The sequence below is a fragment of the Hordeum vulgare genome, chromosome 2H (assembly GCF_904849725.1).
Source record: "Hordeum vulgare subsp. vulgare chromosome 2H, MorexV3_pseudomolecules_assembly, whole genome shotgun sequence".
Lineage (NCBI taxonomy): Eukaryota > Viridiplantae > Streptophyta > Magnoliopsida > Poales > Poaceae > Hordeum > Hordeum vulgare.
Genome location: NC_058519.1, coordinates 97,887,668 through 97,914,104, shown reverse-complemented (window position 1 = coordinate 97,914,104; position 26,437 = coordinate 97,887,668). Strand labels below are relative to the sequence as shown.

General features: G+C 44.5%; 2 protein-coding genes across 2 annotated transcripts; one reads left to right on the top strand and one right to left on the bottom strand.

Annotated features, from left to right (window-relative positions):
• The first annotated feature begins 6,540 nt into the window (after positions 1-6,540).
• LOC123425301 (peroxisomal (S)-2-hydroxy-acid oxidase GLO4-like) lies at positions 6,541-11,904 on the top strand. The gene is made up of 11 exons (XM_045108984.1): positions 6,541-6,702; positions 8,855-9,002; positions 9,092-9,216; positions 9,309-9,355; positions 9,444-9,521; positions 9,607-9,731; positions 10,181-10,241; positions 10,406-10,468; positions 10,843-10,912; positions 11,019-11,119; positions 11,230-11,904. Exons 2-11 carry the CDS (start codon positions 8,857-8,859, stop codon positions 11,512-11,514), a joined length of 1,101 nt encoding a protein of 366 aa, XP_044964919.1. The 5' UTR covers positions 6,541-6,702; positions 8,855-8,856; the 3' UTR covers positions 11,515-11,904.
• Positions 11,905-12,229: 325 nt separating this feature from the next.
• LOC123425302 (DNA-directed RNA polymerases II, IV and V subunit 6A-like) lies at positions 12,230-16,116 on the bottom strand. Its single transcript, XM_045108985.1, has 6 exons — positions 15,959-16,116; positions 15,112-15,145; positions 14,845-15,014; positions 14,718-14,769; positions 12,549-12,616; positions 12,230-12,456 (listed from the first exon to the last, which is right to left on the bottom strand). The coding sequence occupies exons 1-6, from the start codon at positions 15,991-15,993 to the stop codon at positions 12,387-12,389; spliced, it is 429 nt and encodes a 142-aa protein (XP_044964920.1). The 5' UTR covers positions 15,994-16,116; the 3' UTR covers positions 12,230-12,386.
• Between the last annotated feature and the right edge of the window lie 10,321 nt (positions 16,117-26,437).

The window sequence follows — 26,437 nt, the reverse complement described above, 5'->3', positions numbered from 1 at the left end:
TCACATATGGATGAAGGAGACCTCGTGGATGAAGAGTTCGATAGGGAGTCCAATGTCTAGAGGAGTCCCAGTCAGTCGCTATTATTTCACTACTTCCGCCACCATGAATAAAACATCAAGCTTCACTCTGATGCTTGGCGCGTAGTAGTACTTGCCATGCCACATTACTCCGATGTGACATGCCCCTCATATTACGAGTAGTAGAGTTATCCTATTCCACTATAACATATCCGTCTGTACGAGACTTGGACATGTTGTAATAAATTGTAGAGCAACCTCTCCTCTACCTGTTTAATATTAAGTACTACTAGTTTTTTGTATCAAGATAAGTCTATGAGTGGGAAATATTTTTCTGCAATAGGGACGCACATGGCTGATTTCCAATTAATTTATTTATTTGGAAACCGGTCGTGACAACCTTGGTATCAGAGCCAGGCTGATTGTAGGAAACCCCTAGGCACGGTCGCTAACTTGATTAGTTGTTTTTATTTTCTGCATGTTGTACATATTTTCTGTTAGTCAATATATATTTATGTTTTGACTATATGAAAATCGTGTCTAATGTGTAGATGACTGGCAGTGGTTGGTCGTCGCATGTGTTCGCCAATGAGCCGACGGGATTTCCGCGACTTCTTTCCGTCATTGCTAAGATCGCGATTGGACCGACGACTCGCACCGAGTACACGTTCTACCGCCACAAGACCAGCGACTCCCTGACTATGCATCAGGCGTCGGTGCATTTTAATGGTGGGTGACCAGAGATTCGTCGTCTTCGTTTTGTTGGGAGAGACATGCCTACGAAGAGGTAGGGTTGTCAGATGGCAGCCAGGGAGGCGATTGCCCGTCTCCGGGACACCCTCCAAGTGATGAAGACTCGTCCTTATCACTACCTTCCTTGTCACGTGTCGTACACGAGTCACTATGCTTTTGCATGCCCCACACGATAGGAAGATGATGCTATTGGGATGCTCGTACAGTACGTCAGAGCCGTGGAGTCAGCCTTTGATGGCTTAGTGGATGACCTGGTGGCTGCTCGCATGGAGAACCTTACTCGTCCTCACCACAGGGCCGAGCTCCTTCGTCCCGCACCACCTCGGTCATGCCCGTCTTCTTCTGCCTCATGCACTCCGCCAGCTCAGCTTCGTCGTCAGCTTCCTACGATTGAGGAGTTCGATAAAGTCATTGCTCCTGCACCCATTAGAGTTGCCATGCCTGCTAGCCCGGTTAGTGCTTCGCCGCCTCGCGTAGTCCGCCGAAAGCCAGTGCTGGAGGAAGTGGACTCCCCAGCTCCTCATCTGGGACTTTCCTTGGGTCAGCCAATCCAGGTCCTTTCCGACTCCACTTAGAGATGGTGCAGCAGATCGCGAGTGCGCTTGTTTGATATGTATGATATGTATGATGATGTGCTCCTAGACAGAAGGGAAGTAGTCGTGTTGCGTCATGTAGGACCAGGAGAAGTGCACTAGCTTAAATAACAAGTCAAGCATACGAGAGTACGACCTGAGTGGTATGTATAATTATGTGCGATGTAAGATGTACCGCAGTCCTTCTCCGAGCGCGACGGTTAATTCATGAAAAGACTTTTCGCAGTGTTTCCATGGATATATTTTTTATTTTTTTTATTCTCCCTTGAATTCAAAATTCTCATTTGGTTTTTGCGACATTAACCCAGCTTTGAGAAAATGAGCCATCCGTGGACATCGTCCATGCCAAGGATGCAGGGGGAAATAAATCTGCTGAGACAGGAAATGATTTCACTCAAGGACAGTCAAGCCGACACGAGAGCGACCCAGCATTTTTAGAGGTATGTTGTCTGTATGAGCAAAGCCAGCAACAGCATCCTGAGATGATGAATCAACTTATGAATATGGGGAATCAGTGTGGACCACACCCACTACACTCCAGATTGGTTGAGTTACAAAAGACACGTCTGCCAACTTTTTCGCACACTGACAAATCGATGGAAGTAGACGATTGGTTACGTGACATTGAGAGGAAGCTTACAATTGCTCAATGTTCCGACCATGAGAAAGTACTCTATGCACCCCACTATCTGACTGGGGCCGCAGCCTCGTGGTGGGAAAATATCATCCGCATGCATCCTGACGAGAACAACATCACGTGGGCTGAATTCAAGGAGAATTTTCGTGGTGCACATATTCCAAACAGCGTCATGAAAATCAAGAAGAGGGAATTTGAAGACCTTAAACAAAGGAGTTCCACTGTAATGGAATATCTGGACCAGTATAATCAACTATCCCGTTATGCAAGTGAAGATTATAAGACAGAGGAGAAAAGAATGGAGAAATTCCTAGATGGACTCGCTCCGGCATTAAAGTGTCAGCTAGTTGTTCACACATTTCCAGACTTCAAAACACTGGTGGAAAAGGCCAACATGCTAGAGGCCAAACGTTGCAGCTTAGATGACATTCGTAAACGCCGCTGTAACAATTCGACACCAGCACGCAACATCAAGCACAAGACTGAGGACACAAAGAGTCAAACTCTTCGCACTCCAACAACAACTAAAGTCAAAAGCCACTCTTATGCAAGGAACAAGGATTTTACTCCCCTCCCCGGTATCACATGTTTTGCCTGCGGAGAAGCTGGACACTTTGCCCGACAATGCCCAAAGGCCGGGAATGGTGCAACTAAAACCAACCCTTCCAGCTTTGACTCAGCCCCCAAGCGCAACAACTTCAACCCCAACAATAATCACAGGAAGGGTCACGTAAATCTTGTCGCCAAGGAATATGTTATGAACGCGCCGGAAATAGTGCTCGGTAAGTTTCTTGTCAACAAAATTCTTGCCATGGTTTTGTTTGAGTCTGGAGCTTCCCATTCGTTCATTTCGGAAAAAGATGTTTCCAAACACAATTTTTCAACCCTCCCTTTGGAAAATTCGATGACCATCAAGTCCCCGGGAGTGCAGCAGATTGCACAAAGATACTGCAAGGATGTTACTATTGAAATTAAAGACTTGACATTTTGGGCAAATCTCGTTATGATCAAAAGCAACAATGTGGATATTATTCTAGGTATGGACTGGCTAAATACCCACAAGGGATTTATTAACTGCTTCAACAGAACGGTCTGTTAGAGTACGTGATGGGCCTGGGGCCGTTAATCTTAGGGTTTGCTTAGGGGTCAAGTAAGCCTTACTTGGGAGTCAAGTAAACCTCTCTATATATGGAGAGGAGATGTATCAATCTAATCAGGCAAGAATTAAGAAGGAAAACCATTTTCCCTCTTGCCCGGCTGTGGGAAAGGACCCCCACGGCCGGCTCTCTCGCGCCCTCACACCTCTCTCTCTCTCCCGCTCAAACCCTAGCAACCATAACATCTGGTATCAGATTGCTCAGGCTCGATCATGTTCACCCCGTCGCCGCCGCTTCCTGTTGCCCTCACCCCGGAGGAGATCGCCGGAGCAATCCGCGATCTCACCACCGCCGTCCAAGGGATCTGCCTCTTCCTGGCCGGTCCCTACGAACCGCCGCCGGCCGCGCCATCAATCGCCGTCTATGGGCCGGCGCGGCTGCCGTGGCAGCCGCCGCACCAGGCGGCCTTCGTCACGATCGCCGGGCCGCGCCAGCCGACGCTGCTGCTGTCGTCGCCGCCACTCGACGCCAGGCTTATGCAGCCGCCGCTGTCGCTCCCCGTCTCCGGGCCGATCTATACGGCGGCCTGGGCGTTGCTGCACATCGAGTCGCCACCGGCGCCACCCCAACAGTATGGCGGGCCCTCCCGCTTCGCCGGTCCCGACGGTGCGCCCTTCCACGGGGGGTCCTCCATGGTCACAGCACCGGCGCCGACCCCCGCATAGCCGCCGCCGCCGCCCTCGGCTGCGACCATGGCACCGCTCATCACGTTCCAGCATGGGATGCCCTACGACGGGACTACGACGACCTCATTGCCAGCAGCGCCACCGCCGTCCCATGACAATCCCATCCAACAGTTAAAGTTCCAGCCGTCGCCGGCACCGCTTCCGGCTTGGATCGCTACCCACCATGTGTCTGCGGCGGTGAGGCTGCAGGCTGCTGCGCGCGGCCTCCTAGCGCGTCGGCATGTGCGGGAGATGCGTGATTTGTAGTTGTAGCTCCTCCAAGTTGCACTTCACGATGAAACGGACCTCGATCTCATCCGCTGCGTGGGGGATCTTGGGCATGCGGTTTCCCCCACGGGCGGCGGGCATGTTGTTTTTTCCACGGTAGACGACCGCCAAGTCTGCGACATCGATAGTGAGCCAGCGGGGAGAAGACATGGTGTCACCGACAGGAGCGCACCGCGTAGCACCACTGCATTCCGCCGCCGGCCGCCGCGAGGGCTCCCTTGGTCCCGATGGTGTCCTTGGGATCCAGGGGGCTGCAAACGCACAAGTTCGGCGTGCGGAGGATTCTCGCCTTATCGTTCAGAGTCAAAAATAAAGAGTCGGAGTCTCATTTGGGTTAGCTTATTTCAGGTCAATACAATAGGCCGAGATGTAAAAGGCTTGTTTTTTAGGCGTTAGGGTTGTGTGGGGTCGAATCATCGTTAGGTTGCAGCTCGAGGACGAGCTGCATGTCCAGGTGGGGTGTAGTGTTAGAGTACATGATGGGCCTCGGCCCGTTAGTCTTAGGGTTTGCTTAGGGGTCAAGTAAGCCTTACTTGGGAGTCAAGTAAACCTCTCTATATATGGAGAGGAGATGTATCAATCTAATCAGGCAAGAATTAAGAAGGAAAACCCTTTTCCCTCTTGCCCGGCCGTGGGAAAGGAACCCCACGGCCGGCTCTCTCGCGCCCTCACAGCTCTCTCTCTCCCGCTCAAACCCTAGCAACCATAACACGGTCACACTCACCCACCATCAGGGTAAAAGAGTAAAAGTTGTAGCCTTAAGGAGGGAGAAATCAAACAAAGCAAGACTAAATCAGATGGAAGCTAGTGAGTTGAAAGACGTACCAGCGGTATGTGAATTTCCGAATGTATTTCCTGACGAACTACCAGGCATGCCGCCAGACCGAGAAATAGAGTTTGTCATTGAACTTGCACCTGGTACCACCCCAATATACAAACAGTCGTACCGCATGGCACCTACTGAGTTAGCAGAACTCAAGAAGCAAATTAAAGAACTGTTGGACAAAGGATACATGAGACCAAGCTCTTCACCTTGGGGATCGTCAGTACTATTTGCCAAAAAGAGAGATGGGATGCTAAGACTTTGCATCGATTATCGAGCCCTCAACATGGCCACCATCAAGAACAAATATCCACTACGCAGGATAGATAATTTGTTTGATCAGTTAGCACAAGCAAAGGTATTTTCGAAGATCGATTTGCGATCAGGGTATCATCAGCTTAAGATACGTTCAGAAGACATTCCAAAGACATCATTTACGTCATGATATGGATTGTATGAGTTCACGATGATGCCTTTCGGACTAACAAACCCACCAGCTTACTTCATGCATTTAATGAATAAGGTATTCATGAAGTACATGGATAAGTTTGTCGTAGTCTTCATCGACGACATACTTGTCTACTCCAAGAAGCCCGAAGAACATGCCGGACACCTAAGGATTGTGTTGGAAGAACTGCGTAAACATCAATTGTATGCCAAGTTCAGCAAATGTGAGTTTTGGCTGAAGCAAGTTGGATTTTTGGGACATGTAATGACCCAAGAAGGCATAGCTATGGATCCTGAGAAGGTCAAGGCTGTAAGTGAATGGCCGCAACCAGCCAACGTGACAGACATCCGAAGTTTCCTCGAAATGGCGGGATGCTACCGGAGATTTACTGAAAAAATTCCACTATTGCCAAGCCCATGACCCAGCTACTCAAAAAGAAAAAGAAGTTTGAATGGAGTGAGGCATGTGAGAATAGTTTCCAAGAACTGAAGAAGAGACTAACCACGGCTCCCGTGATGATTGTGTGAGACTTAAACAAAAAAATAAAGTATACTCTTGTTGGAAATATGCCCTAGAGGCAATAATAAAATGGTTATTATCATATTTCCTTATTCATGATAATTGTCTATTGTTCATGCTATAATTGTATTAACGGAAAACAGTAATACATGTGTGAATAAGTAGATCACAATGTGTCCCTAGCAAGCCTCTAGTTGGCTAGCTCGTTAATCAATAGATGATCATGGTTTCCTGATCATGGACATTAGATGTTATTGATAACAGGATTACATCATTGGGAGAATGATGTGATGGACAAAACCCAATCCTAAGCATAGCACTAGATCGTATTGTTCGTATGCTAAAGCTTTTCTAATGTCAAGTGTTTTTTCCTTCGACCGTGAGATTGTGCAACTCCCGGATACTGTAGGAGTGCTTTGGGTGTATCAAACATCACAACGTAACTGGGTGACTATCACTACGGGTACCTGTGAAAGTCTCTGTGTGACGAAGAGGTAACTCTGGGTCCACTCGATAGAACATCATCATGAGCTTAATGTGAACCCAAAGGCCTGTAGGGCCGGCCAGCATGTAATTTTCGTTTTCACCAGTGTAGGCCTGTAGGGCCGGCCAGCATCATCCTCTCCTTGTCCTTACCTCGCTTGAGACATCAGCAGACTCACTCACTCGATCATCCACTAACCCACTATCCTTCCGTTCCCAGCCAGCAGCCAGCAGCCGGCAATCAATCAGTCTCTCCCCCTTGGTGATTTCATCTTCCCGACATCTCTGATAGCAGCCCATCCTCGTCGATCTCTGTAGGTATGGTGCTTGCCTTCTGCTCCACGCACGATCCCCTCCTTCAATTCGCTGTCTCGTACGGCCGTTCCGCTCTCGATTTGCTGTCGATCTCCGGCTGACCGGCTGCTCTACGTGGCCCTGTGGGCCTGGCAGACGAGACCGCCGTGTTACTGTGGATCTTGAATCGTCCCCGACTGCCCACTGTGCGGTGCAGTTATTTGATTGATTCAAGTTGCTTCGGAGATTCAGGGGCGATTGTATGCCCGCTGTTTTCTTCTCGATTTGTGCCCCGTCTCGGCAGACTCGGGGTCTTATCTTTAAGCTCAGTAGGACACCTTATGTAGCAGCACGTTAAGTGTTCGACCTTGGGCCTCACAAGGTTCCTCACTGGTTACTCCGGGCGATCAGAGCAGACTCTTTGAGGTTCATGATTCATGAACAAACGCTTTGTAGTCCCGAAGACGCGCATCCTCCTTAATCATGTCGATTAGCCCAGCCTTCATTTGAATGTAGCTGTGTGTTTTGTGCGTCAGGGTAGTTGGTAGTGAACTTTTGAATGTGTTTTGTGGTTTCAAGTGTTGAATGTTTGTACACATTGGTGCTCGGTCTATCCATTTCAGGAGACGTGGTAGATCATTAAAGTAGTGATCTATACGCTCTTGTATTTCTTTACAGAGGGAGTAGCTTTTATCGATAGGCCGGGTCACATCAGGTGTGCAGTCACACTGTCAAAGGACTTTGTACTCGAATAGTTTGATCTGGAGCCATTTCAATTTGCCTTGTACTCTTTGATTCCCCACAGTTGTCAGTGACCAGCAGTAGAAACTCACTGTTTTGCCCAACAAAAATCATCACCTCTTTGTATCGGTTCGGCCGGTTCGCCTTTATACATAAGACTGCACAAAAGCCTATTTCGAGGAGACCCAACAAAATGAGTCATGACACGCATTCTCGCAGTAAAAACTTCTCTATTTGACTCCTAACTTCAAAACAGTGAAACTAGATTATATAAATTGTTGACAGGTTGTGGTGCTCAATTATTGGCAAGGTTTTACACCTGAATGAATATTAAATCAAATTTTGTGCCGCGAGTTTCTTCAGAACTGTACTCTTGTTGCATTGCTTCTGTATATGTACCTTTCTATAAAATCTGCAGAATTAGAATTTTAACCATCTTGGCTTGAGTCTGTTGTGATTGGATTATCTTCTTTAGAGAAGCTATATGTTTAGATTGTCAGTAAATCAAGTTTAGCACTGCAAATGTTCGTATGACGGCACTTTACTCCATAAGTGGTATTTGCAACGTCATATATTTCAGTTTACAAACATGTTCTATTAGTACAGCTACATCATCTTATCACTACTCTCTCCGATCCATATTAATAATCGCTGATTTAGTACACATTAAACTGTAAATTAGCGACAATTAATATGGATCGAAGGGAGTAGTATGTTTGCCTCACTCACCTGGCTATCTTTTTTCAAATGCAATAGGCTGATTTTCTTCTATGCTTCATGGCATAATCTTAGAAGAAAAACTGTAAATTTCTTACAAATTCAACTTCCAGCAGCACTCAGACCCTTTTGGGTTTGATGAGTTAATAGGCATCGAAACACGAAAAAGAATCCTAAAAATAATTATGCGCGAAGTCGACCAGTGGAAGATGGCACCGACTGTGGCCTTAAGGAGCTTGCCTCTGCACGTGCAGCTTCCAGTCCTACAGTAGACAGTGGTAGCAGTAGGGTTTGGGCTTTCTTCACTCATACGTACCTTTTAGGCTTATGTTTGTTTTTTCGGTTCTTTCTGATTTTGCCGGTTTATGCATGTAAACTTTGCGCCAATCTTGGTGTTCTTCTAATATAAAGCGCGTGTTTGAGAAAAAAAATGGCTCAAAGATCAGGGAACATAAGTGATAAGTTGTCTACTAAAAAAGAAAAGGACAGCTCTGAAATTGGCCACTACTGTATTTTATAGTTTTTCCGGACGTATATGGAGACTTCAACTTAAAGCTCTGTATACGAGTAAAGGATGTAATGATTTGGTACTAAAATACTGAAAAATATGCATCTAGTTGGACAGTTGGTCATATGTAAAGAAAGATCTGAGCCGATGTATGGTTAATATTCAGATAGTTGCATCAGCTGAATGACCTCTAAACATTACATGTACCAGAAATGGAGAATAATCTACCAGTCAATGTCAGAGAGTATCAAGAACTTGCCAAGAAAGCACTGCCAAAGATGCACTATGATTATATCAATGGAGGAGCTGAGGATGAACACACATTGAGGGACAATATGGCAGCATATGGAAGAATTTTGTACTGTTCCTATACTGCCTCTTGCAGGTAAAATCTTCATTGACCTGAAGACTTTGGACTTGAAGATTGTCTCGATCTGTATTCTGCAGGTTGCGACCTCGGGTTCTTGTAGATGTCAGCAACATAGACATGTCGACAAACTTATTGGGATATGATCTGCCCTCACCCATAATTGTTGCACCAACGGGATCACACAAATTGGCAAATCCAGAAGGTCTCAAAGTTCAAATTTTATTATAGAATGTGAAAATATGATATCTAAACTCTCTAATATCTCTACATCTCTTGTTTAAATGCTAATTTCAGGGGAGGTGGCTACAGCAAGAGCTGCAGCATCATGTAATACCTTAATGGTTGGTGTCAACTGACAATTCATGATCTTTCAGTTGTGTTTTATTTCATCTGTCGATTGCTATACATGTTCATGTTTGTCAAGTACAGGTGCTATCCTTCTCATCCAGTTGCAAAATCGAGGAAGTTGCCTCCAGTTGTAATGCGATTCGTTTTTATCAGTTATATGTATGACATCTAGACTTCAAGCTCGGATATAATTCCTTTCGTGATAATGTGATCTCTGATTTTGTTTTATTTACGAACATTATAGGTGTTTAAGAACAGAGATGTTTCAGCAACATTGGTACGGCGGGCTGAGAGTCATGGATTCAAGGCAATTGTTTTGACAGTTGACACTCCTATGCTCGGTCGACGTGAGGCAGATATCAGAAATAAGTAAAGAATTATCTTCAAAGTTCTTTCAAATATTATTTTACTTTCCTTCTACATATACTAACCGATTTTTTGCGGCAATCATGTGGCAAGACAATATGCTTCTATTTAAAGATAGAGTTTATTCATTAGGGCTTTAATGTTTGCATAATCTGATCAATCTGCAATGTTATAGTTTGAACCCATCAAAATAACCATATGAGAATTTCCCTGTTATAGGGAATCTGCCGTTTTTTTAGTACCATTCTTAATAGTTTTCTTTTTTTTCTAGAGAAAACCATCTTAATAATATGGTAGAATTCGATTCAGTGAGCTCAAAATTGTATAAGCATACAGATGTCTCATGCCTGAAATTGTACCTACAAGATATTTATATGGCCTTTCAATATCTTAAACAAACACCATGGTACAGAATTCTTCTGTTTGATTTGCTGGTCCAATTGTTCACGCAGAATGGTTGCTCCTGCGAATGCAAACCTCGAAGGTTTGATGCCAATAGATGATCTTGATACTGTGAGTCAATGCCTGCTTGATGGAATATACTTGAGGATATATGATTCTTCTTTTTTGCGGGGATAATTTGTTCGTGCTGGATAGATGAAAAACACTCTGTATGACATTCGGATACTACACGGATTCATTTTTGTTTCTGAAAGGCTCATATTTCCCATCTGCAGACCGACGGCTCGAAGCTTGAGAAGTATGCGCGCGACACGCTGGACCCGTCTTTATCATGGAAGGTACAGCAAAATCGGCACCCATATGCAAATTAAAGACTTAGATCCTACAGCACTTCATAAGTATATTCAACAGTGGTTTGAAGGACAGTTCTGCCACTCTGCATGACCCATCTAGAGGCACGCTAGTCGCTAGACACATTCAAAGCCCTCTGGGAGGAACAGGAACGTGCTGCTGACTATAAACGCAAAGAGACAGGGAGGCAGCAAACTTGAATTTGCTGCAGTACGTGGCCGTTGCTGCACTGATGTCCGAAAACAAGGGAGCCATGAGCCCATGACCCGTGCATGAACCAATCCTTCAGGACTCGGGAGCATCCTGGAAGTGGTAACGTGAATTCTGACATTCTCTCTCTCTCTGGTAACCCTTTCTGCAGGACGTGGAGTGGCTGAAATCCATAACCGGCCTGCCGATTCTACTCAAGGGCATCGTGACCGCCGAGGACGGTAAGTCGGTAGACGCTGCTTGCTACCTGCACTGCAATTCAGAGCAGAAGTTTGCTGATCTTCTCTTTTTTTTACATGAAATGCTGAACATATGTGGAACAAACAGCCAGGAAAGCGGTGGAGGCCGGGGCGGCCGGCATCATCGTGTCCAACCACGGCACGCGGCAGCTGGACTACGCGCCCGCCACCATATCCGCTCTCGAAGAGGTGCAGAGGTGCACGGCACCGTGCCCAGCGTCTTCCGTTTTGTTCAGCAACTCCCCTTTTTTGAAAGCACATTCTGAAGGCGGCGCGTGGTGACTCATGTGTGCGTGCAGGTAGTAAAGGCGGTGGGCGGGGCGGTCCCGGTGCTGGTGGACGGCGGAGTCCGGCGGGGGACCGACGTGCTCAAGGCGCTGGCGCTGGGCGCGCGGGCCGTCATGGTGGGGAGGCCGGTGCTGTACGGGCTGGCGGCGAGGGGCGAGGCGGGGGCGAAGCACGTGATCGAGATGCTCAACAGGGAGCTGGAGCTGGCCATGGCGCTCTGCGGCTGCCGGAGCGTCGCCGAGATCACCCGGGATCGCGTCCATACCGAGGGCGACCGGCTCAGGTCGCTGCTCTGATGAGCGACGCGCGCGGCAGTCGCAGCACATACTGTGAATGTAATGTGAAGGACATACTGCATGTGCCAGCGCCCGCATTGATCATTCGAGATGCGCTGGTGGTAATTAACAAATTAAGGGTCTAAAAGGGAAAACGGGATTGATGCTTTGTGCAGCCCTGAGAGAATGATTTTATCCAAATATTGTAAGCATTGTCAGGCGACCTAGTAAAGTGTAAGGTGGGGATGCACACACGGCAACCTTCCAGATCAATCTGGCTAAACCACACTGGAGCATCAGGTGATGAATAGTCTCACCCATGCGGTACAAATGGCATTGTTATTCGCAGCCAAACCTCTCTTTGCTAGATTATCCTCAGTTATAATCTTTTGAGTACTTCTTAGAGCATTAGTCACATGTTTTGAGGGGATGTTAAGCTTCCAGACTGTGATGCACGAGAAGCCTCAATTGGTTGTTATGAATACTTGTGCGCTTCTTTTCTTGTATACTTGTGCTGAGCAAGGAATGATGATCGTATGGACATGCTTGTATATAGGAGTATATGTCTCCAAAAACTTCCATAGATCCAACCCTGGCACTCTTCTGCGCTGCGGTACTGAGCGAGAAATGCAAACATGAAACAATCGGCAGGAAGTTGTGTTCCACGCACACAAAGAGGTAGATTGGGTATTCACTCACAACTTGTACCTGCATGCCAGCAATAGTCCAAGCAAACTGATGCAACCACGCGACTGAATTATAGTAGCACAACAGTGGGCAGCCATAGTCCACACATGTTACAGTAACATAACATTGTCACAGCAATTCAGTGCTAAACATTGCATATTATAGCTACTAGGGCAAGGTTTAGTTGCAGCAACAGTCTGCCAGCTCTACTCCCCGCCAACTTGACGCTTCCACGAGTCCTCCACAATGAGCTCGTCGACTCCCCAGTCCTCATAGCTATTTCAAAACAAAGTAAAAATGAGGTCTTTGGTACATGATAAGCCACAGCAAAGACAGATGATGATTGGCTTTTTTCCTTTAAATCTCACCTTCCATCAGGTAAGTACCGCCTAATCGTGAAGGGGATCTTGCGTGCTCTCAGTTCTTTCATGGCAATCTGCAGTTGCACAAAGACACAAAGATCAGCGGGGAGGACAATTTAATAACTGGAAATGAGTCGAGCGATGGTATTATTTTCCACAGTAAATGGGAGCAAAAACCATCCAGGCAGTGTTTGTAATGGATTATTGACAAACAAGGTCAAATTTCATTTCATTTACCCTTTGTAAGAGCATTATTACTTCTCAAAATATTAATCATTTCATGGTTTTTATGCTCTTCACTAAAACCATTCAGGTTTTTTTTGTTCTGACAAAACAGAATACATGCTGTAGAATGTGGTTTCAGAGAAAGATACTCCCTCCGTCCCACAGTTTTTCAAGCTATGTTTGAAAGACACTATTATATTGAGGGCCGGAGGGAGTAGAACCATAGGCGATTAACAAGGAAATCCTTTTGCTACAAAGTGGTGTATATTTAGTGGTTTACTGTTTTTATTTTTGTACCTATGTTGCATGTAACTACTGACTAGTTAGGATTCTTATTTACTCCGCGTTGTATGAATAAGAATTGTAGGTAGTAATTAGACAAATAGGAACACATAGAACCTTCTGTTATATCTAGCCCTATGCTTTATTATAAGGAAAAACACATAGTTACAAGGTAATACAGTAAGAACATTTCCATAATGACACATAAGAATATTTTCTTGTATTGGCATATTGAAACTTCAAATTAACATGTGCATAATTAGATGCAATATTACGAAGCAAGAATCCCAATAATTCAGTAGAACAATGAAAACCCATCATTAACTGGTTGGATTTCTGACCTCGTAACAATCCTAAAGAGACTATATACTAGCAATTATAGGAAGAGGATTTGTGGCTCTCGGGTGCCACACACCCTTATATGAATATAGCATTAAAAACATAACAGGAAATTGGAAAAAAAATCTAAAATTTAAGGATATGAAACCTGGGTGCCCGTTGCACACACCCGTGTTCAGTTTCGTGGGGAATGGGTGCCCGTGATAATGTCAGTAAATATGACAAAAAAGATCATACGTATAGAGAAAAAAAATGAAGTAACGTATGTCGGACCGTAATTCCTGTGCTGCGGATACCACTGGCACCCATTCCCCACGAAAATGAACACTGGGTGTACAATGGGCACCCATGTTTCATATCCCAAAATTTCAGATTTTTTATGAAACTTTCTGACTTTTTTAATGCTATTTAAATATAGGGCTGTGTGGCACCCGGGTGCTCCAATGCATGTCCCATCAATTATTCAACTATCAAAAATACCTACATTATCAAATTCATAAATATTCCAAACAATGTTGAATATTTATTAGTTAGCACAAAGTAGTTGAATATAAAGTAGATTCCTGTATCACCACATCAGAATGTCAATCTTATCATTGTAAAGCCTATTCATAAGTCTATAGCTCCATATAAAGTAGCTTCATAAATAAGCATATTAATAAGTTTATAGCTCCATATAAAGCGAAAATGCCAAACGGAGACCGAGCTCCATGGAGGCCTTTATTTGAAAACATCAAAATTCAAACTTTTCAGTTCCAAAAAATTCTGAAAAATAAATACACATATACCTAGATACATAATGTACATGTGTGCAAATTTTCAGGTCGAAATACATTAAAACGTGAGCTACACAAAAAAAGACAAATCTGGTGCTTTTTAGCATATGCACTGTTCATCTTTGAAGTTCATGATTTTATTTTTTTGCGCAGCTCACAATTTAAGGTATTCCATCCTGAAATTTTTCACACATACACTTTACATCCTTGCATACATGTGTATTTATTTTCAGATTTTTTTTAAAACTGAAATTTATGAAATTTGAATTTTTCAAAATAAAGGGCTCCATGGAGCTCGGTCTCCAAAATGCCCTACTCCATATAAAGTAGCTTCATAAATAAGCATGTCCATTCTTATATCCAGCACACGACTAGTTCCACAGTATCAAGAAGATCAATCTCTATTTCAGAAGTAACTTCCCATTGAAATACAGTCATTGAAGTACAGCTTGACAAGTGGAACTAAATAATGAAAGCAAAATAGCCAAGGCTATCGTCAATCTGAGAAGCCAAGATTAAAAGTATATATAAGCGAAAAATTATACGACGTTACCTCAAGAGGATCAGTTTCACCCTCAAGCTCAACCATAACTGGAGCATTCATGCTACAAATACCAACGGGTCAGTTACTTCATTAAATGAACTCATTAACTAGAATGTCTACTCAGATAGACGTATACCTTATCTGCAAAGCACGTGTGCCAAGGATGCGTGCCCGCTCATATTTGGTCATATATTTTGTTGTATTGCGTGGACGGGCAGTCTTTTCCTGTTCCTTTTCTTCACCTTCACCCCCTACCACATCATCAGGGGCATCCTCATTGTTCTCAGGATCTTCTTCAACCCCTTCCTATTTCAACAGTAATACATCAGTTATACTTATATGAAGCTACAAGCTGTTCCTCTTAAGAATGCCAGCAGTATATGAAAATAGTGAGGATCTGCACCTCAATATCAGCTTCTGGAGGCTCATCCTCATACCTGCATAAGAAAGGGGGAATTGTAACTCAAAAAATCCATTCAATGAAATAAACTCTGATAGGTACAATGGCAGGAGAAGAGAAATAGAAGGATCAATATTGATCCCAAAGGAAGTGAAGTACAAAATATCTATAAATGGTAATCCTACTAAAGTTAGCAACCATATCTTTCTTTTTAAGCAATTAGACACATAGTGCCACATAATGTCAGTGGCATCCTGAAAAGATAGACTTGGGTACTCGACCAACTAATGCATAATTCTAAACCACCAAATCACAAACGGAAGGTCGAGCTGAAATTTTTATCCCAATTAGATGCAACAGCTTACAGCTCCTGCTAACTTCAATGGAGCATGTGCAACTAATCTTTTAACTCGAACATTTGCTGCCTTGAAAAGTTGTATACCCGCAATTCAGGGATACAATTTCCAAATCAGATGGGGAACAAAGCCTACAGTCATGTTCCCCGGGCACCAGAGGACCTTGTATTTCAAGGTGTTAGCCATCTTGAAGGCGGAATATTGCCCTGTCAATTGACAACCACACGAGCCTATTACCCGTGAGAACCAGTGCAAACTCAAAATCAGCACCACGCGCTCTCGAAACCCAACCGACCATGCCTAGGGCCTGATTCTCGCCACTACTTCCGCGCGGAGCGCCAAATCAATCGTCAAGGGCCAAGTTTATGCAACCCGAATGCTATCGAGAAACGAAGGGGAGAGGTTCGTCCTAGCGAAGACGATACCTATACAAACCCTAGGCTAGATTACGGTGATCACGAGAGGGAGAGAGAGAGAGAGAGAGAGAGGCGGACCCCATGTCAACTTCATTGTAATCGTCGTCCGCCATGGCTCCCGCCGCCGAGCGCTCCGGTCGCTAGCTAGGGTTTCGCCGCGGGAGGAAGCCTTCGGGGTGGGGATTCGGGTTGGTGTTCGCCTACAAGGTCGAAAGGGGAAGAAGTTAAGGGAGTAGCGATGCGGCTGCCTCTACTTAATCGGGCTCGGGCTCTGGCTCTGGCTCTGGCTTGCGCCCACTATAGGCCCAGGCTGGGAGGTATGGCAGGATGATGACCCAGCCCGGTTGTTCGGGTGGTCCTATACGGCGCTGCAGGCGCCCATTCCCGCTCCTGGCGCCTGCAGCGCCCCATACTGGGCCGGCCCAATAACCTTGAACTTAAATGAAAAAGAAGAAAATAAAATAAAAAATTGATATTTTAAAAAAATCCATGCATTTTAAAATAGATCATAATTTTTTAATAAAGTCAACCGAATTCAAAAAAGTTCACTGATTTTAAACAAACATTCATCAAATTTGAAAAATGTTAATAATTTTTTTTAAGTTCATTGAGTTTTAAAAAAGTTCACAACTTTTGAAAAAAGTTCATCCAAATTTATAAAAAATCAACATTTTTAAAAAAAGTTCATTGAATTGGAAAAAGTTCATACATTTTGGAAAAAAATACCTATTTTGAAAAAAAGTTCCTCGAATTTGATAAAAGTTCATCATTTGAAAAAAAAAATCATCAAATTTGAAAAAAAAATCACAGATTTTGAAAAAAAAATCTTCAAATTATAAAAAACGATCATCAAATTAGAAGGAAGTTCATTTTTTTTAAAGTCATCGAATTAGAAAATAGTTCATCCAATTTGAAAAAAAAATCATAAAATTTGAAAAAAGTTCATTGAACATGAAAAAAAGGTCACTGAATTTGAAAAAAGTTCACCAAATGATAAAAATGTTCATCAAATTAGGAAAAAGTTCATCATTTTTTAAAAAAAATCATCAAATCCGAAAATAGTTCATCATATTTGAAAAAAAAATCATCTAACCAGGAAACGATTCAACAAAACTGAAAAATAATAATTGATTTTAGAAAGAAATTCATCTAATTTGAAAATAGTTCATCAAATTATAAAAAAAGTTCATTGAAATTGAAAAAACGTACAAGAAATTTGGGGAAAAAATCATCGATTTTGAAGAAAAAATTCGTGAATTTAAAACAAAATCATCGAATGAGAAAGAAGAAGGAAACAAAGAAAACAGAAAAAAGAACAAAAGAAAGAAAAACAAATGATCCATCCCGAAATGACCACGAACCAGGAAAAAAAGGCTTGTGAGGATTCACGCCACATGAGAGAACAAATAAGAGAAAATAAATTAGGAATAACTAATTGGTTGATGTCGTAGTGGTTACGGTCGTTGTAGATATAGCAACCGATCACGAGTTCGACTCGTGCGGCACACTTCTATTTTGATCATTTTTACAGAATAAACAGAAGTTACATGGGCCGGCCCAGATCGCTCATTGAGGGGTTGCTCTGCACGCGCCCGTTTGTTAACGGGCGCATAAGCGTCAAATAGGTTTTGCCCGGTTGTTCACCCTCATGCTTGTGAGACCCCCGACAAAGCCGTGCCCGGCTCAATTAGCAAGGAGGATAATTCTTGGGAAAAAACAAGATGATCTAAGAATGAAAATATTCATACAAATTTATTTATTTATTAAAATCCACATGACATACGCTATGGAAATAATACTAGGATGGTCCAGCCAGGTCGGAGAAGAGGTGATTCTTATTAACGGTGTACTATGTGCTCGGGCACACGAGCATTTCCCCCCTAAACTCCCGGAGCACTCTCTCTCGAGGCGATTAGGGTTTTAGGGTGGAACTTGGTGACGCGCGTCGATCTGATCGGCGTGGCGCGGGGATGACTGCTCGGAGGATGGCTTCATCATCACAGCAACGCAACGGGAAGGAGCCCATGTCGCCTCGTGCGGTAAGGGCGAAGCTACCAAAAGATCTCGGAAAACTCGATATCACGGAGGAGGACACAACACCGTTAGTGCTGGACCATTTGGATGACGGTACGCACAGAAGTGGATGCTCGCGGGGAAGGTACTGCATCTGGACCTGTTTCATATCCAAACTATCTCCAAGGCACTTCGGCTAGCGTGGGGAAACCCTGAAGGGTTCGTTTCCGATCTGTTGGTGAAAACATGTTTGTGGCTGAATTTGCAAATCAACAGGATCGGGATCTCGTGTGGGACGGATCGCCATGGCATGTGAGTAAGAATGCGGTGATCCTGTCAGAGTTTGATGACTGTATGCGCCCCTCTGGGCTCAGGTTTGACCGGGTGCAGCTCTGGGCCAGAGTCATGAATCTTCCCTTCAACCTGCAGGGCGACAAATGGTGTGTTGCAATTGCCAAACAGATTGATAAACAGGAAACGGACGTACAATGTTGCAATTATCGTGTCAGAGTTTGTTACTATTGCTACTCATTACTTGTCGCAATTATCTTGCTATCAAACAACTTGTTACCACTATTTCGGTACTTGCAGAAATTACCTTGCTGAAAATCTCTTGACATTTCCTTGTGCTCCTCGTTGGGTTCGACACTCTTACTTATCGAAAGGACTACGATTGATCCCCTATACTTGTGGGTCATCAGGCGCGCCCAAGGGTGTGGCAGCGCCGTGTTGCCTCGTGCCCCCTCGGCTGCCTCCTATCGTACCTCTTCGTTCTATATACTCACAGCAATCCCAAAAACCATAGTGAGCACCCTGAAACACTTTTTTCGTCGCCACAAGTCTTTGTTTCGCCGAGAGGCCATCTGAAGCCCTTTTCTGGTGCCCTGTCGGAGGGGGAATTGATCACAAAGGACCTCTACATCAACATCGTTGCTCCCAGGGTGATATGTGAGTAGTTCAGCACAAACATACGGTCAGTAGTTAGTCTCTCTCTCTCTCTCTCTCTCTCTCTCTCTCTCCCTCTCCCTCTCCCTCTCTCTCTCTCTCTCTTGCTATTCAATATGATGATCATCGCATCTTCGATTTGATCTATTCGATGTAACTCTTTTCTGCGGTGCGTTTGTTGGGATCCAATGAATTATGGGTTTATGTTTAGATTATTCGTGATAAATAATTGAGTCTTCTCTGAATTCTAAATATGATTCTTATGTGATGAACATCATAGCTACGTAAATCTCTCTGGTCTATTGATTTGCTTTGGCCAAGTAAATTGATCTTTCTTTAATGAGAGAGGTGTGTTGTAGTGGGTTCAATCTGACGAGTTTCTATATCATAGTGACAGAAGGGGACAAGATACATCTTTGTAATATTGTCACTAAGGGTAAAACGATGTGGTTAATTCATATTAATTGAGTTCTCTTTGTCTACATCATGTCATCATTCTTCAAGGATTAATTTGTTTTACTTAATACTCTAGATGAATGCTAGACAGTGGTCAACGGGTGGAATAATAGTAGTAGGTGCACGTAGGAGTCGACCTATTTGCTTATGCACGTGATGCTTATATACACATGATCATTGTCATGAATATCACATTACTATCTGTTTTTTTTATCAATTGCCCAATAGTAATTTGTCTACCCACCGTATGCTTACTTTCATGAGAGATGTCACTAGGGAATACTATGCCCCCCCCGAGTCTATTCACTTATAAATTTGCAAATGTTACAATTCCCTCGATGCCTACTTTTACTTGTTATTTACTTTTCACTTTATAACTTCCAAACACAATACTCGCTTGCTCGCAAATAACGAGACAAGGAGATTCACAACCCTCTTGCCCCACGTTGGGTGCAAGTGATTGTTTCTTTTATGTGCAATTGGTGAAGACTTGGGTTGGTTGTTACTCCTATTGGTTCGATAAACCTTAGTTCTCTACTCATGGAAATACTTACTCATATTGTGATGCATCACCCGTTCCTTTTCACGGAAAACCCAAGGCGACGCCCCCGGTTGTGGTGGTGGCGGCTTCGGCCCAGGGGCGGAGCACATCTGGGCACGACGGATCAAGGGATCTTGTGGCTAGATGGGAGCCGGCCTCGACACGATCTATGGTGGTTGGGCTGCACTTGGTGGTCTACCGTGTGGGATGCATGTGGACGAGACATCTCAGGAGAAATCCTCTTCTTGGAACCGGCGACGACGACGCCCGTGGTTGTCGTGATCTTTTCTGAAAGTGTCGGTGTGAAGGGCGTGCTCACCCCTCTCCCCGTGGCCTTTGCTCTAGAGGGAAACCTCAGATCACCTGGATCGGGCGATGGAGGCGTCCCCGCGCCTTTCTCCTCCATGTGGGCATCATCTTGAAGCACACTACAACTAGGAGACTGGTGATTGTTGGTGGTTGGTTCGGCGAGGCCAGGGACTTCAACGTCTATTTGGCAACAAATGATGGCGTCAAGATGAGTTAGGTTCACGGCCGGGTTGTGGTAGTCTGTCTATCCCACGTGTCCGATGTGCTCTTCTGTGGTTGCTTGGTTGATGTGGAGCCGGGGCTGCGATGGATTGCATTTAGGTGGTGACGATTACATGCCTCGGTAGTCGATTGCGGAGGACTTGGTCGCGCAAGCCCTACATATTTCCCTCGCAAAGATCGTCATCAAAGTCGAACCCGTCGTTCGATATCGCCCGTGTCCATGTTGGCATGTGGCTAAGTTGACCGGTGGTGTTCATTTTATAGGCTGAGTTGTATCGGTTTTAGCCAAATTTCTGTAAATTATCCACGCAATTCTTACACTCTTTTTAATCAACTAGCAAAAGGGCCCGTGCGTTGCAACGGGAGAAAAAAATACCACACGCTTTTAATCTTTTTATAATCATTTTAATTTATTCAAATAATAAGCTAACTAACTAATGTAGTCAGTCATATCCTATTTTATTGAGAAATCAACCCATCCAATTTTAATTTCACCATGATAAGAAATTGAGCGGGACAAGCAAAGCAAAACAAAGAGGCTACATGAGTTGATAAATGGACTGTTATCTTATTTCACTCATGGGGTAGAGAATGTGGGATCAGATGACAAACTGAAGGTGGTGTTCCATTCTCTCTCTCTACAACAATGCAATCTTACATTCGATACATTCATTCATCAGCAAACAAATTCCCACAAAACAAAATTTCTTATCGGTGCTTGGCACACGGTTGGAGGCATGGGGAGGGGATCTCACCAGATGATGAGTTCCTGCCGGAGGAGGGGATACGATGAGGGGAGCAAGGGTTAGGCGCCTCTATCTGGCCATAAGGAGTCGTCGTTGCCGCGCCATAACCTCGGAGTTCCCCGTGTAAGCCATGGAGGCCCGCCTCCACCTGCAAGTACTTCGCTCCGCCGCGCCTTATCCGCGGGCCGCCGCCGTTCTGCATCGAGCAGACGCATCATCCCAAGTCGCTATAGCTGTCGCGTTGATTTGATCCAGAATTTGTGCTCGAGCGCCGAAACGGGGGCAGCAAGCGGGCAGAGGTACGATCGCGGAGGCGGATGGGTTGAGATCAACAGCAGTGGTGGTTGAGGTCGGCCGCGGCGGCGAGTGGTGTGACAGCAGCCTGGGCATAGGCCAGGGTGGACCAGGGTCGACGCGATGCGCTCGAGCGCCGCAATGGGGGCAGTGAGCGGGGAGAGGTACAGCCGCGGAGGCGGGTGGGTTGAGATCGGCAGCGGTGGCAGTTGAGGTCGGTCGCAGCGGCGAGTGGTTTGGCGGCGGCCTGGGCACATGTCAGGGTGGCCCAGGGTCGACGGGAGGAGGCGATGCGTACAGGTATAATTTTTACAGCGAATCATTTTTTTTCTTTTGCGTTGCAGATAAATGATGGAGCGCGGGTTGAATAACAAAACTGACGCGGCGGGTTTTCCGACAGAAGCAATAGCCTCTTTATTATTAGGTAGAGATTTTAATTTTAATTTTAATTTTAATCAATGTAATAACAAGTCTTTTGCGTGGTCTTAAAAAATTGTCTTGGGACTTTAGAAGGCCAGACCAGAGCTCAAATCGTCACGGGGCCTGAGAAACACTACGGGATGCTTGGACAGTTTCCTCGTAGAAGGCAAGGCCAAACCTCAGCGGAAAACCAATCCTTGACGTAGGATAAATTTGCTCGATTAGAGTTTGGACACGCGGTTAATGAGCAAGTATTCCAAAGCACCCGATCACTCCTCCTTTGGTGGGCAAGTTGGAGTTGGACATGGATGGTATTGTTTTCTTTCTTTTTTAGAAAAGGAAGATGACCCGACCTCCGGTCACTTTATTAATTACTAGCAAAAGAGCCCGTGCGTTGCAACGGAAAAGAAAATAACACACGCTATGAACGTAATATATTTTCACATGACATCACATTTGTGTTGTCGACGATGGCTTTAGTGCTCACACAACGAAAACGCATTTGAATGTACAGTCACTCGGAATAAGATGAAAAATATGTTGTTTCTCCCCACGAAGTTTTTCAAAGACGAGCATGTGTGGTTAACGATGTTTTCTTTCCTCTCAATTTGTTTCAATTTAATGGATGTTTATTGCAATTCGTATTGTCCCCGGAAAAAGAAAAAAAAGGACCATACACTACAGATTAAATCTGCATCAAAATTAATATTAAGAAGTACTCAATAGCTAAAAATAACATCATATTTAGATTCTACATATTTTTTTAATCAAATTTCATATATAACATGTTAAAATCGGAGTTACGGTTTAAAAGATATGGATAATTTTGTTGTAGATAAAATTTGGATTGATTAACTAAAAAGTTAGGTTTTCTTTGTTAAAATACGGAGCGCGGGTTGATTACCTGAAACATCAGGGTATTTTCTGAATAATGCAAAAACGATACGTTTTCTGACTTAAATCCGGACTGCGGGTTGATTTCAGGAAACGTCGGAGGCTCTTTTGTAAAAGTGGCACGATGAAACGTTTTCCTCACTTAAGAAAGGACCGCGGGTTGATTAAGTGAAAACGGAGGGACTTTTTCGCAAAAAAGCCATGACGGACGATCCGAAACCGTATTTGCTTTATTATTAGGAAGAGATTCTTCACGACCTTACAAAGTATTACAACAATATGCTTAAATCCACCATCTTGACAAAAAGTGCCGCTACTCCTATCCATTTGATGTAGGGGTGCTAACTGGGCCCTTACCAAGACCACTCACGTAAGTCTAACATCAAAAGCGGGAAGCCCGAGCCGAGCCACATACCGGGTGTGGGGCACAAACCGGTCAGACACACTTGTGTGCTGTCGCCGCCATCTTCCACCGGTTCGTCTTCAGAGTAGATATTATATTTTCTTTTAACATAATACAGACGTAAATGCTCATATACATGTGCGTACACTCACACACATATGCACATGCTATCTCTATAAACACATTCGAGCGACTCAGCCGACATATCACCTTAAAATTTATGAAGTCATCGTAGACACCTCATCGACAAGAATGTCTCCTCTCACTGAATGCACCGGAAATCAAAATGACGTTATACAATAAATGTTCGTTGGGGTGCATGGCAAAACCAACGCTTTTCTCAGCAATTTAGAGCAACTCCAACGGGCCGACCTAAACGGATGGTGAATTTGTCCGCCTTTTGTCCGTTTGGGTTGGTTGCCCGCCCGAAGTCCGCCCTGTTTTAGATTTACCAAAACGGGGGAGATTGTTAGAGCATATATCTCCATATGTGGTTTTGGTAATTGATGACAATTCCTATGGACTAATGGTTGCCTTAAGTTATATTTATAGGATTTGTCCATAGGCACTTCTTGAAGTCCATCTGTTGGGTTCGAGGAGTTTATATGATGACCAAGATGTTATTCAAGTTATTATCCAAAGAATGGTCATAGAGACACTAGGTTGATCAAGATAGCAGACAAAGAGTAAATCAAGATGATCAACACACAAAGCGTATAAGATGTACCGAGAGGGATCAAGTGATCCCATGGTATGGTAAGCATTGTCCATTACGTGTTTGTGTGCTAACCCATGGTCTTTGTGAGACTCCTATGTGGGGGTTAGGTGTGCTTCCATTGGGCTTGCGTCAAAAGGAAGATCTCATACAACCCATGAAGGATGACGTCAAGTGGTGATCGTCATCAAGATTGTGGTGTGCAAGTTCAAGTGGATCAGCACGAATATATCATTGAAACTATTGTCAATGATCATGTGTTGATAAGGACAACCTCATGTGCTAACAAGGACAAAATCAAGATAAGCATTCCTGAGCACTACATGCTTGATTCTTGTGGATGTTCACATGGTGGACAAATGAAGATGAATACATAAGCTAGGCTTTCCGCATTGTGTATGGGAGAGCTACTTGAAGACTTCATCATGTCTTGCTTTCAACTTGAGCCAAGAAGGAACAACAACATCAAGCTCAAGTGAAAGGGCTAACTCAAAGGTATCAGTTCCTATGACGTTAGTGGTGCGGAGTGATGATCAGCGAATAAAAGTATACACTCAAGTATGGATCATCAGTACCCTTTTATGATTCTTGAGTCCTTAGGGATCCCGCACTATTAAGAGGGGATCACAGGTTTCGCGATGAACTTGCTCAAACTACATCTCCACTGTTCTGCTCAGACCACATCTCCACTGCTCTGCCGTTATCTGACAACAGAACCAGTGCCTCGGACATCCGGCTTCCTCCGTACGTCTGAGGGCCGGACGACCGACTGCTTCGGAAATCCGGAATCCTATACCAGAGAAATCAGAGCCATATAACTCGGACTTTCGGCTCCCTCCGGACGTCCGAGGCCCGGACGTCCGACCAGCTTGGAAATCCGGAACTATGCACGAGAGAAACTTGAGCCATATAACTCGGACTTCCGGCTTCCTCCGGACGTCCGAGGGCCGGACGTCCGACCAGCTTTGGAAATCCGGAGCTTTGCACGAGAAGAACTTGAGCCATATAACTCGGACTTCCGGCTCCCTCCGGACGTCCGAGGGCCGGACGTCCGAGGGCCGGACGTCCGTCCCCTTTCGGAAATCCGGAATCTTGCACCAGAGAAGCTTGAGTCGAATAACTCGGACTTCCGGCCTTCTCCCGACGTCCGGTCCCTGTTCAACTCCACAGTGGTTCCAGATATATTTACAGCCCTCGGACGTCCGACCCCTTGTGGACACCCGGACTTTCGTAAACTGTCGGACGTCCGAACCCTGTGTGACTTAAAGTATCCCCAACGACTGTTTTTCTCTCCCCACTATAAATACCCCCCCCTCCCACTTCGTGAGAGGGTGCCCCAACACAGCCTTATCCTCATAAGAACTCATTTCTACCTCACACACATTTGCTCACACCAAATCTTATATCCCAAGAGCATTTGTGAGCCCCTTTGAGAGTTGTTCCAATCAAAAGATAGATCGTCTCCCTCTCCTTCTCTCAACCCAAGATATTTGAGATTTGAGCAAGTTTTGAGCATTCCCCGTGATCTTGTTACTCTTGGAGGTTGGAGACTCCTAGACGGTAGGAGTTCTTCGGAGAGGAATCAATCCGTGTGATTACCCCCGGAAAAGTTTGTGAGGGTTTGGAAGCCACCTCAAAGGCTTACCACTAGTGGTTGAGAAACGCCTTCGTGGTGTTATCTCAAAGGGAGAATAGGGTGAGCCTTCGTGGCGTTGGTGTGCCTTCGTGGTAACATCCACCTCTCTAACGGTGACTAGCTTCCCTCCAAGGAAGTGAACATCGGGATACATCTTCGTCTCAGTGACCTTGGTTATCCTTAACCCTAACTCCTTACTTGTGGTTTACTTGTGTTACTTGAGCATACATACATTGCATATTGTTTGTGCTCATTATATTGTGTTGGCTATTTCTTGTACAAGATTAATCATTCAAGCATACCTTCTATATCCACACGTTCACACTTGCAGCTTTTGATATATCGTGTGCTAGTGTGATCTAGTATCTTGTGTCGTTCACCTACTTGTCGTGTGATATAGCTCAAGTAAGTTTGTGTAACTTACTTGTGCTTGTTAGTAACTATATTGTGTCCATCTTGGTAGATCGTGTTGTTGATACACGTTGCAGTGCCTAGTGCATTTAGGATTTGTGCTTGACAAGTATCCTCTTAGTTTATTTCCGCATTAGGTTTAAGCCAAGTCCGAAGAAGTTTTTAAATAGCCTATTCACCCCCCCCTCTAGGCGTCATCGAGGTCTTTTCAATTGGTATCAGAGCTAGGTCTCTCTTTAATTTGGTTTCACGACCTAGAGAGTATCGATGTCGACTATTGGATTAGTGCACAATGACACTTTTGACTTTGATGGCACAAATTATACCCTATGGAGAATCCATATGCTTCATCACTTTCGGGCCATGGGCCCAAATACTTTACAAATTGTTCTTGTAGGGATTGCCGACAAAAAGGATGATGCATGTTCATCTACTAATGAAATGTATCTTGATTGTGAGGCTTTTCTTGCCATTCATCGAACCATAAGTCCTGAAGTGTTTAAGTCTATCTCGACTTGCAAGTCAGTTCATGAAGTTTGGACTAAACTTGAA